Below are 12,569 nucleotides of genomic sequence, written 5' to 3' on the forward strand. Positions count from 1 at the left end.
CCTTCCCTGCATGCATTGGGCCGATCAAATCAAGTCCCCACTAAGCGAAGGGCTAAGGCTGATCATATGCATGAGAGGCTAGGGAAGGGAGTGAGGAATACACATGAGCGGGACATTCTGATGACATCTTGGTGGAGTGTTGGCCAGTAATATCCTTGGTGAAAAGCCTTTTGTTCTAAGGACTGAGATCTAGCATGATCTTCGCAAACTCTTTCATGTATTTCCCGAAGGACAATTTCCGCCTCTACATGTGTAAGGGATCTTAAGTATGGCAGGTTAAAACCTCGCTTGTAAAGTAGGTCATTAATGATCAAGTAGCGAGTAGACTTGTATTGAATCTACTTAGCTTGGACTTTATCATTTGGGAAAGTGCCATGAGCAAGGAATTTATTAATTGGGGTGATCTAATTATCCCTTTGTTGTAAGTTGGACACTTCCACGACCATGGTGCTTGGTGCTACCAACAATTCGACATGAATTTTTCTCCCAATCTTGTCTTCCACTGCTGAGGTGAGGCGAGCCAAGGTGTCTGCATGACTGTTTGCCGCTTGCGGGACTTGGGTGATCTGGTAGTAGAAGTGCTTGAGTAAAAGTTATGTTTGCATAAGATATGCTACCGTGAAGCTATCCTTAGCATCAAAGTTGTTCGTGACCTGATTAACCACCAATTGGGAGTCACTGAAGATATCAATTTGTTTAACTCCAATGTGTTTAGCCAAACGTAAGCCTGTTAGAAGGGTTTCATACTCGGAAGGGCTTCATACTCGGCCTCATTGTTTGATGCCTTGAATTTGAAACGAATAGCATACTCCATCGCCACCTTGTCGAGGTAGTCAGGACTAGTCTTGCTTCACAACCATGTTGGTTGAATAAGCCATCAACATATAGAGTCCATACTGGGAATGTTGGTTCTACCTTTCGAGCTTTCGAGGGGGGAAGGGTAATGAAGCCGCTGCTTTAGGTGTAGAAGCAATGTCAACAGGATAAGTGAATTCTGCAATGAAATATGCAATTGCTTGGCCATTCTAAGATGACTTTGGTTGGTAGGAGATGTCAAACTTACTCAGTGCTATCGCCCATTTGATCATTCGCCCCGAAGTGTCAGGACTCTGAAGTATCTGTCGAAGGGGGTGATTGGTAAGTACGATGATGGAGTGTGCTTGGAAGTAGGGGTGAAGTTTCCGAGCAGACATGACTAATACTAGAGCTAATTTCTCAATGTTAGAGTATCATGTCTCCGCATCTTGTAGAGCCTTGACAGGCCGTTCGACACTACCATCAATTCGAATGAGAATAGAACTGACTGCTGAGGCCAAAACAGATAGATAGACAATGAGGGTGTCACCAACTTCAGGTTTGGAGAGCATATGGGCTTTACTCATGTACTATTTGAGTTTCTTGAATGTTTCGGCACATTCATCAGTCCACGTAATGTACTTCTTACTTCCCTTAAGTGCTTTGAAAAAATGAATGCATTTGTCTGTGGCTTTAGAGATGAACCTGGTCAAGGCTGCCACCTTGCAAGTAAGGTTGTGGATGTCTTTTGAAGTTACTAGTTCTTTCATGTCAATGATTACTTTGATCTTCTCGGGGTTAGCTTCAATGCCTCGTTGGCTAATCATGAAGCCCAATAATTTTCCATAGCCCACGCCGAAGATACATTTGTTGGGGTTCAACCTCATTCGATACCTCTTCAGGATGGTGAAGGTTTCAAACATGTTGGTGATGTGTTGGTCAGCATGTTTGCTCTTGACTAGTATATCATCAACATAAACTTCCATGATCTTCCCAATCTGTTCAGCGAACATTGAATCGACTAGTTTCTGATAAGTCGCTCCTGTATTCTTTAGGCTGAATGGCATGACTTTATAGCAATATAGTCCTCTGTCAGTAGTGAAGGCCGTGTGTTCTTTGTTCGAAGGGTTCATGAGGATTTGGTAGTACCCTGATTAAGCATCTATGAAGCTCAAGAGTTCACACCTTGCCGTAGAGTCTATAAGTCTATCAAAGGGAAAGTTATCCTTCAGGTATCCTTTGTTTAGGTCGATGTAGTCGACATACATTCTCCATAAGATCTTTTGAAGCAAGAGACTTTCCTTGGTCGGATTTTTCTTAACAAATACCACATTTGCTACCCACGTTGGATAATTGACTTCACAGACGAAGCCTATGCATTTGAGTTTTTCAAGTTCTACATTTTTTACCTCATATCGTTCAACCTCATAAGATATTCACTTCTGTCTCACCGGCTTGGTCTTGGGGTCAATACTCAAGCGATGACGGATGATATCGGGAGAGATACCTGGCATGTCCTCGTATGACTAGGCAAAGACCTCAATGTTCTTTTGCAAAAAAGAGATCAATGCCAACTACAGGGGTGGTGACAAGGTGGTGCCAATCTTCACTATGCGATCTGGATAATCTTTTGAGATAGAGACCTTCTCTAACTCTTCAGCATGTTGTGCTTGCTGGGTGAAAAAGTCATCTCGAGGATCGTCGGGTTGATTGTTGCCACCATGAAGATCCAAGTTGGATTTGTCTGGGTTGGTCTTTATGACTTAGTCATGTATAAAAAAGGTTTCCTTGGGCTTAGGCAGGTGTTGTTGCTTGACTGAAGTGTTGTAACATGATTATGCATTGGGTTAATCTCCTCTTATGTAACCATTGCCAGAAGGGGTTGGAAATTTCATCTGCAACATATGTGTGGATACCATGGCCTTGAGATCATTGATGCATGTGCTCCCAAAGATGACATTGTATGTCGTTGGACAGTCAACCACCAGGAAGTTAGTGGTAATGGTAGCTGTGTAAGGGCTTGTACCAATGATGAAGGGTGAGTGTATGCTCCCTAAAGGTTGCACGATATCACCGGAGAAGCTTATCAGATGAGAAATCGAGTGATCGAGCAAGTGTTCAACTACATTAAGTGCTCTGAAAGCTTCAGCGAACATTATATTGACCTAAGCCCCCGTGTCCACTAAGATTCGTCGTACATCAAAGTTGGCTATGTGAGCTTCCACGATCAGTGGGTTGTTGTAAGGGTAAATGATACATCTTTCTTCCTCAAGGTAGAAACATATTGGATCTCAATTAGGCTTTTGATACTTGCCTCCCCTGATGTCTTCCACGTGAAACACTTGGTGGCAAAGCCTCAAAGTTCGTTCATTGTTTTTCATGGCCCTGTTGGAAGATTCAGATATGGGTGTGCCACCGCTTATGGAATATATCACATTCACTTAGCGTTGGCTATGGTATCCCTTGGAGGGTGAATGAGAAATTGATCAATTTTTCCTTCACGTGCCAAAGTTTCAATAAGGTTACAGAGGGTGATACAATTTTTGTCGTCATGGCTGTTATACTCGTGGTCGCAGCAAAACATGCCCGTGTTCTTCATGGACTTGTAATCTGGCTGCTTCGGCTTTGGCTTCGGTATCAGGTGAGCTATACTGGGGTAAATGGTTGCGCATGTGGCGTTCAAATGCGTGTATGTCTCATACCTCAAGGTATGGCCTGTCTTGACACGTGCTTGGCCCACTGCGTTGACTGCCTAGGGGTTGGCATTACCATGGCGATACCCTTGGTTATTGCCCCTTACTCTTTTTACTAAAATGAGACTGGTGAAGATGGAAATTTTTCCCCTTGCCTTGAGATTGATACGTCTGTTGACTTGGCGAAGCATTAGGTAATGCAGGGGGAAACACTGTTGCCGTTTAGAAGGTTGAGGTTTTCTCATTTGGTTGGATCTGGCTTCCACTCCCCACTTGCTGATAAGAGACGGCTGTAGGGGGTTTCCCTTGATATGTTATTGACTCGGCGGATGCATGGTTGTAAGTTTGTACCATCACCTTAGAGTAAGTCTTCCAAGTGTTGGCATTGATCATGTACTTAAAGAAACAGTCATGTAGGCCTTGAAGGCGGTCTTGTCATCTACCTTAGTGCAACGAGAATACTCATGGCTGAAGTAGCCGACATACTTTCGTAGTGATTCGTCCGACTTCTTGCGAATAATGTACAAGTCATCTGCAGAATGTAAGCGATTAGTCTGGAAGATGTGTTGAGAGACAAACAGTTTCCTTAATTCCTCAAATGAGTCTACCGTCTCAGATGGAAGATGACAATACCAGTTTAGAGTTTCGCTAGAGAAGGTGGAGGGGAAGAGAAGGCATCGCTCTTTGTTAGTGGGTATTTGGTATGCCATGGTGGACTTAAAGAGGTCAAGGTGTTCATTGGGTACTCCTTTCTAGTATAAAGTTGTAAGCCGAGCTTCTGCTTTGTTTTCGCTTGGATAGGGTGTCGATGATCCTCCTTGTAAGAAAACCATACCTGGGTTGGTTATAGTCAAGTATCTCAGCCTAACGTTCGACCTTCAACTTGTTTACTTCCTTAATAAGTTGTAGGATAAGGGGGTCCTGAATGGAGTCATGTACCATTGAAGCCTTCTTCCTTAAGTTTCCGTCATCTCTTGGAAGTAGGGAAGTTTGATCGAGGGCATGTGGTTTTTCCTTGAACTCACCATACTAGCTTCTAGGGTATGCTTATTGGAATACCTTCGAGTCCCCTATACCTTCATGTTCTTCTAGGACATGTTGCTCCTTCCCTAGATTGGTAGCTAGCATAGGCCTTGGTAGGGGACTGAGTTTTTCGGAAACCCTTGGATCATTGATCTTTGAGCTTATGTAGATAGGGTTCTCTCGACGTTGCCTCAGGAAGTCCCGGCAGTCGTGATAAATAGCTTTCGATCCTTCCACTCCTCTGCAAGGAGGTGCATTCCTCCACTTCTCCTACTTCGGGTTGAAGCAGCTGGGTTGAGAGAAGTTTCATGTTGATCGACATTTTGATGAGTAGCTCGCTCCTCATCAAGAATATCCATCTTGAAGGCAGGTGACCTCCCGTGTCCACAGGCATGACGAGTTTGTGTGTTTGAGTATGTCTGGCCTCGTGGAGCATTCCGAAGAACTTCTCATACTGCTCTTAGATGATTTCATTCTTCATCGCTATCTTGTTGTTCTGAGCCTCCAGCTTATCGACTTTAGCCTGAAGAGCAAACTTCTTTCATTGCCTCCCACTAAGTGCGATTGGGGTGTCGTTCTATATGTTGTGGCTTACTTCGCTCCCCATGTTGAAGAGGGATGCTTGGTCAAAAGAGAGTGTACGAATAGTGGAAACTAGCTTGACAAAGCTGGGGAAAGTATGAATAAGTGTGTTTCCCACAGAAGGTGCCAAATGTTGATGCACAAAATCAGTGAGGACTTTGGTACAACAGAAAGTGTTAAGTTTGTGACCTTTGCTAGATTGCTCTGGTCACTAGGGTGGATAAGTATGTAAATTGATAGAGACAGGGAAGCAAACACAAGATGTATGTGGTTCACCTAGATTGGCTACGTCCACAGTGTAGAGGAGTTCTCATTAATTGTGAAGGGTTTACACAAATACATAGGTTCAAGCTCTTCTTTAATGAGTTCTAGTGAATGATTTAGTACAAATGATATTAGGGATTATTGTGGGAGAATGATCTCCTTTTATAAAAGAGAGTTTCTAGCTTTATTTCAACTTTGACACATATCGTGATGTGATTGACCTCTAATGTTGACACGTATCGCACTGTGATTGGCCTCTGACATTGACATATGTTGCATTGTGATTGACCTCTTGGTTAGAGGGAAACTCTTGTGGATCCTTGATGGTATAACGTTGACCAATGTTGAGTAGTTTCGGGATTGGTCAAGTATGGTACAAACAATCTTCATGCAAACCAGAATGATAAACCAAATATTCAAGAAATTTCTCCACGTCAGCCATCCATGGCAAATGACTCTCCAAGTCAGTAATCTCAACTCCAGTATTTCGAATTAATCAACTCACGCTTATCAAGTCAACTGAACAAGTTGGATAATCTTCAAACTCTTCAACAGATAGAAAGGAATCACAATCCTTCCTCATCTAAAACTTCTGTGTAACTTAGTTTTGAATTTCAAATATGATTACGTGATCTGTTTATACTGTAACCTTATCTTGTAATCTTTATATAATGAAGTCCATACCTCATTCATCATTAACTGAGTTGTGCTTATGCAATCAATGTTTCAAACCCGGGTATAAATTCTTTCACAGAATTCCTCGCCATTTGTTTTGGATTCTCTACTTGTTTGATTTACAGTTTGTAATCTGTGGGATTTGGGTTGGAAGATTACACTCTTTTGTTGTCTCCGTTTGTTTGGTGAAATTCCTCTCCATGCTTCGCTTGTGGACATAGGCTTTGCTAAGCCACGTTAATATTTTGTGTTCTTATTGTTAATATCTTGTGTTCTTATTGTGAGATTGTTTGTTTATATGCTTTCACCTATGACGTTGATATTTGGTGTTTTGTTAGAATTCGCTTATGCTTGCACTACACAAGTGGTATCAGAGCCCTAGGCTTCGACTTGGGCTTTATTTGTCATTCATGATGAAACTTTCTGTGTCGTTGGCGAAATTTGATATTTTAAGAATTCGACGGGATGAATGACTTTGGTATTTGGCAATTGAAGATGCGTGTTATGTTAGTTCAATAAGGACTTCTGAAAGCGTTAAGGGGAAGAAGAAGACCTTTTACAGTAGGCACTTGAAGCAATCTTCTTGTTATTGATGTCAAATCTGCATCGGAAGACAATTACCTTCTAAAAGTGACTTGTCAATTTATGTATAAAGAATAACAAACTCAGTAAATGTCGAATTGAAAAATCTAGCTCAAAATCACCTCTACTTCCCCTGCCTTTCTTACACAATATATTGATCGTTGTATTGAATGTCAGCAAGCTTGGTCCAATCCCACTATTTAGCATCTGAGGACAACCATTTCGAGTTACACTAACCATCTCAAACTTTCCCATTTGTATCAAAAGCGTATTAAAAGTAAACAATGTAAACTGAAAACCAAGTCCATTCATTTCATTCAAATACTCAATTACCCATTTGAGCTCTTCCTCCTTCCTACAAGCTTTGATCATCAAAAATCCTCCAACGGTCCGTGGGCTCGAAAAGCTGAAGACAAACATAAAAATGTAGCATATCTTTTGTAACCTTACTTTGGAAAACACAACTCAAGGCTATTTTATCGTTTGACAATCTTCATTCTAGTGTACAATCACATTAAAGTTGAAGACAAACATAAAAATGTAACATATCGTCACCTATTACAAGCGATTATCGCAATAACATTTTTTCTTGAATACTAAAACAAAATAAAAACATTAATGAGAAAAAGAATTTTTGAAGTGGAAAAATCATACTCCTATAATTCTCCAACAAGTAATCTTGTAATCATATAAAGAAGCTCTAGACACCATCCTCGCTTGCCACCAATAAAGAAACCAGATGGGTGAACCGCAACAGACACTCAAGCACTCAAGCACTCAAGTTAGTGGTGTGTTCAAAGTCTTGAGCTCAAAGTATTATCTTCCTTAATTTTCTTTGCAATTATATAACAAGTTGCTTACTTTATTGTAGGTCCACTTCCCCATATAGAGTGCAAGCGGCTTTGTTTCGTTGAGGAGTAAATTTGCTCCCATGTTCCTTAATTTTTTTCTCCATAAACCCACGAACACTTTGTCCATCATGAGTAGGTAACAATTAACAAAAGAAAAAGAAAAAAAACAATAGACATTTGACGGATTTGACCAACGGTGTTAACTTAATGAAATAACAGAGGATGAATATGTAAGCAAAAAAGCTACAAATACAAAAATTAAAACCGAGATAAACTACGGAGCTATTATTGCAATTTAGTGTGGTTCAGAGTCTTCAGACCCCTTTCGTCATCTGATCCACCAACGCCATTGCAGGCTGCAGGAATGCTTCAGCTCACACCATCTCTCTCTCTCCTCCATCAACCATTTCTCTCTCCTCAAACCCTAAACCCCTTTTCGCTTCTCCAAACCTGCAAAACCCTACAAGAAGCAGAGCAGCACCACGCTCTGTTCCTCAAGACCGGAACTTTCAGCCACCCTTCCGTTGCCTCCCACTTCCTTTCTCTCTACGCCGACCCCAAAATCAACAACCTAGAATACGCTCGCTCCGTCTTCGACCAAATCGACCAACCCACGTTGGTGTCCTGGAACATTCTCATCAAAGGCTACGTCGGAAACCAGCGGTCGCATGATGCCATTGTTTTGTTCTATGAATTGGTTCATGAACTTGTTCCGGATAATTTCACTGTGCCGTGCGTGATTAAGGGTTGTGCGCGGTTGAATGCGATTGAGGAAGGGAAGCAGATTCATGGGTTGGTGCTGAAAATTGGGCTTGGGCTGGATAAGTTTGTGCAGAGCAGTTTGGTGAATTTATACTCGAAATGTGGTGAGATTGGTTTGGCCCGGAAGGTGTTTGATCAAATGCGTGACAGAGATTTGGTGACTTGGAATTCGTTGGTTGATGGGTATGCGAGGTGTGGAGAAGTTGAAGTTGCAATGGAGTTGTTTGATCAAATGCAGGAGAGGGATTTGTTTTCGTGGACTGTTTTGGTTGATGGGTTGTCGAAGTGCGGGAAGGTGGAGATGGCTAGGGAGGTGTTTGATAGGATGCCGAATAGAAATTTGGTTTCTTGGAATGCCATGATTAATGGGTACATGAAAGCTGGAGACTTTGAGATGGCACGTCAATTATTCAGTGGGATGCCGGCAAAAGACGTGATAACTTGGAATTCGATGATTGCAGGTTATGAATTTAATGGGAGGTTTATGGAAGCATTGGAGTTGTTTCAAGAAATTTTGAAAGAAGATATTATGCCTAGTCATGCTACATTAGTCAGTGCTCTCTCTGCTGTTTCAGGATTAGCTATCCTGAGTAAGGGGAGATGGATTCATTCTTTCATGGTAAAAAATGGATTTGAGTTAGATGGTGTGCTTGGTACATCGTTGATAGATATGTATTCCAAGTGTGGGAGCATTGAGAATGCTGTGGCCGTGTTTCGAGCTATACACAGGAAGAAATTGGGGCATTGGACTTCTATAATTGTTGGTTTAGGAATGCATGGTATGGCTGACCAAGTTCTTGAGCTATTTCTCGAGATGCGGAAGAATGGAATTCAGCCTCATGCTATAACTTTTATTGGAGTCTTGAATGCATGTAGTCATTCGGGATTGGTCGATCTTGGCCGTTACTATTTTAATCTGATGACAAATGATTATGGAATTGAACCCACATTTGAACACTATGGTTGCTTTGTAGACATTTTATGTCGGGCTGGTTGTCTAGAGGAGGCAAAGAATGTCATTGAAAATATGCCCATGAAACCAAACAAAGTAATCTGGATGAGTTTGCTTAGTGGTGCTCGGAATCATAGAAATGTTAAACTTGGTGATTTTGCAGCTCATCATCTGATTGAATTTTCTCCAGACACTATTGGATGCTATGTTGTTCTTTCTAACCTGTATGCTGCAGCTGATCAGTGGGAGAAAGTTTCACAGGTAAGAGAAATGATGAGAAAGAAAGGAGTCAAAAAGGACCCAGGATGCAGTTCGATAGAGCACAGAGGTGTGCTTCATGAGTTTATTGTGGGTGATAAATCACATCCTCGGACAGAAGAGATATATTTGAAGTTGAGTGAGATAAGAGAGAAACTGAAATCCGTAGGACATGTTCCTGACACAAGCCAAGTTCTGTTGTGTCTTGAAGAGGAAAAAGAGAAGGAAGCCGAACTGGAAAACCATAGTGAGAGATTGGCTATTGCGTTTGGTCTCATTAATTCAGAAGCTGGGAGTCCTATTCGCATTATAAAGAATCTTCGCGTCTGTAGCGATTGCCACTCTGTCACTAAACATCTATCCAGTATCTATAATCGTGAGATTATTGTGAGAGATAATAGTCGTTTCCATCATTTCAGAAATGGCTCATGTTCTTGCAAAGATTTTTGGTGACTGGCCTGTTTGTCTGCTGCATTGACAGCTGTGTTCATCTGCTCAAAGCAAGAAGCATTATGCTTGCGCTCTTTTAAATTTGGAGCAGCCATCGGTATCATTTCATCTGATTCAGGCATTTCTTTACATGTTCCTTTTGATGTATTTAGCATTGTAGGCAGTCTTGAAAGTGTGTCTTGATGTAATTATGTGACTTGTCCCTTGCAAAAACCGCCCCTCTTGTAACAGGGATAACTAATATGTCTTGCTTTCTCAAGATTCTGCATTGGCCAGAGACTCGTGCACTAGCAAGATAAGAATCTTTGTTATACAGAGTATGAGTTTATAGTGAGGGATAATAGTTGTTCCCATCACTTCTCTCACCCTTCATCGAAGGAAGGTTGTATGCTATGTGCCCTTAGTATTAGAGGCAATCTTCATTGTATACTGGTTCCCCTGTAGTAAATGTATGCTATACAACTTATATTGAGAGATAATGTCAAAAATTCATATTTTTCCCAAATGGACTGTTTCATACGTTCTCTTTGTGCTTTGATTGAACTCAATTTTTTTTTCTAATTCCCCCGACCTAAAATGAAGAAACATGTGTCTGCACTCTTAAATTGGAATAGCAATTGGTATCAGTTCTTTTGATTGTGGGAACTTATTGTGTGTTTATGTTATATATAGCAGTACAGGCCGTCCTGATGCACCTATGACCTGTCCGCATGCCGAAGCTCTCAAATTTATAATGCAACTACACGGTCCCTAACATTCTAAATTGGCGAGAGACTTGTGCACTGCCCTTGGCTATATGGGCATGCTAAGTTATGCTGCGGTTATATTGAGAGGTAATAGCCATTCTCATTATGCAATCTTCATGATACTGAGATAATAGTGAAAGATGATCGCTCTTCCCATCATTTCTTTCACCCTACGTTGGCAGAATTCGTATACCTGGTGTCCATATAGTGTAGGCAATCATCATTGCCAAAAGTTTATGCCTTAATTAAAAACTTCATTTGCCTAATGGTGATAGATGAAGAAATCTAAGATCAATCTATGAACTTAATGTTTCAATGTTGTTTTTCTCTTGTGTATTGCTAGTTGGAAGCGTCCTCCATTTGTTTCCTGGTTTAGATATACTCTATTACTGCAAAGCATGCATCTATTGACAGGAATGCTTGAATGTGCAGCACAATTAGACAAATTAAACAAAGGAGCTCGGTGGTTTTACTGGGTACATCGATTTCAATACAAGCAGTTTCTAGTAAAATTAAATCGGAAACAGCCATGGATTTAGGTTTCTTCACTTTCCAGGGACAAAGTTGGTGGCGAAAGCCCATGCGTTGTTGGCCACTGGATCAGCAATGTGGTCAAAGAGGTTCTCTACTGGGCCCTTTCCTGTGACAATAGCCTGAACAAAGAATCCAAACATCGAGGTCATAGCCAGACGCCCGTTCTTAAGTTCCTTCACCTTCAGTTCAGCAAAAGCTTCAGGATCATCAGCAAGTCCGAGTGGATCAAAGGCACCTCCTGGGTAAAGTGGGTCAAGTCCTTCGCCGAGTGGTCCTCCACCAACTCTGTATCCCTCAATGAATCCCATGAGCACAACCTGGACAGCCCAGATAGCCAAGATGCTCTGAGCATGGATAAGGTTTGGGTTGCCAAGGTAGTCAAGGCCGCCCTCGGAGAAGATTTGAGATCCAGCCTTGAACCAAACTGCCTCGCCGAACTTGACCCCATTCTTTGACAAGATTTCTGGGAAGACGCATCCCAGTGCACCAAGCATGGCCCATCTGGAGTGGATCACCTCAAGCTCACGGTTCTTGGCAAATGTCTCGGGGTCTGCAGATAGTCCAGCAGTGTCCCATCCGTAGTCACCGGGGAATTCACCGGTCAAGTATGATGGAGTTTGCTCGGAGAACGGTCCCAAGTACTTCGGCCGGTCTGGGCCGTACCTGTTTTGTCAGTGACCGTTGAAAGTGTTAGCTCAAGGGGTATGATCAGCTATGATGTAATCTTCTCAGTGCTACATGATCACGATGTTCTTGCAACAATGTATCTTTATAGTTATACATTGAGCTAAAGTGAATTGTAAACATTCTGACATTGTAAACGCTTATATTCACACATGGAAATTTTTGTAGAGTTGCTTGGAAAGAAAGGTTGTGCTGACGAGGGTAAAGCCAAGGTGCTTACCATATGCTCTGGGGAGCACTTTTGACTGTGCGCCGCATGGAGAAGCGGCCGCCACCAAGGCCGCCGATCTTCCGGACGAGCTCATTCGACTGCTTCAAAACAGTCTGGCCAGCAAATGCTGATCGTTGGATAGCAGAGGTTGCCATGGCTTGCTGCTTTTTTTTTTTTTTTTTCCTTTTTCTGTTTGAAGTATTGGTGGCGTTGAGCAAGCCCGCTGAGATGCTTTGAACTTGGGAGAGGGCAGGGATGTTATAACGGGAACTTGAAGATGATGTGGATTAGGATATCTACACGTCAGCAGCATCCTATTCGTTCTCAAATGGATTTGGATTTCTAATCTGATTGTTGCACAGAGAGGGGGTTATCTCTTGCCACGTGGCAGGCAATTGCTGCAATGGTTGTAGTTGGTGAATACAGGCCACAAGTTGACCAAAAGACAAATATTTGACAGGTCCATGGGTACAACAACATCAAAGCATTATCTCACTAAGTAGAGTT

The 12,569-nt window shown here is 41.9% G+C and overlaps 2 protein-coding genes across 2 annotated transcripts; one reads left to right on the top strand and one right to left on the bottom strand.

Annotated features, from left to right (window-relative positions):
• Nucleotides 1–7,656: 7,656 nt before the first annotated feature.
• LOC103405003 (pentatricopeptide repeat-containing protein At2g29760, chloroplastic-like) lies at nt 7,657–10,392 on the top strand. The gene has a single exon (XM_070817746.1). The coding sequence runs from the start codon at nt 7,830–7,832 to the stop codon at nt 9,888–9,890; it is 2,061 nt and encodes a 686-aa protein (XP_070673847.1). The 5' UTR covers nt 7,657–7,829; the 3' UTR covers nt 9,891–10,392.
• Nucleotides 10,393–11,079: 687 nt separating this feature from the next.
• Nucleotides 11,080–12,460, bottom strand: LOC103405001 (chlorophyll a-b binding protein 151, chloroplastic). Its single transcript, XM_008343971.4, has 2 exons — nt 12,072–12,460; nt 11,080–11,830 (listed from the first exon to the last, which is right to left on the bottom strand). Exons 1-2 carry the CDS (start codon nt 12,215–12,217, stop codon nt 11,179–11,181), a joined length of 798 nt encoding a protein of 265 aa, XP_008342193.1. The 5' UTR covers nt 12,218–12,460; the 3' UTR covers nt 11,080–11,178.
• Nucleotides 12,461–12,569: the final 109 nt, after the last annotated feature.

This window comes from Malus domestica, chromosome 17 (assembly GCF_042453785.1).
Source record: "Malus domestica chromosome 17, GDT2T_hap1".
Classification (NCBI taxonomy): domain Eukaryota; kingdom Viridiplantae; phylum Streptophyta; class Magnoliopsida; order Rosales; family Rosaceae; genus Malus; species Malus domestica.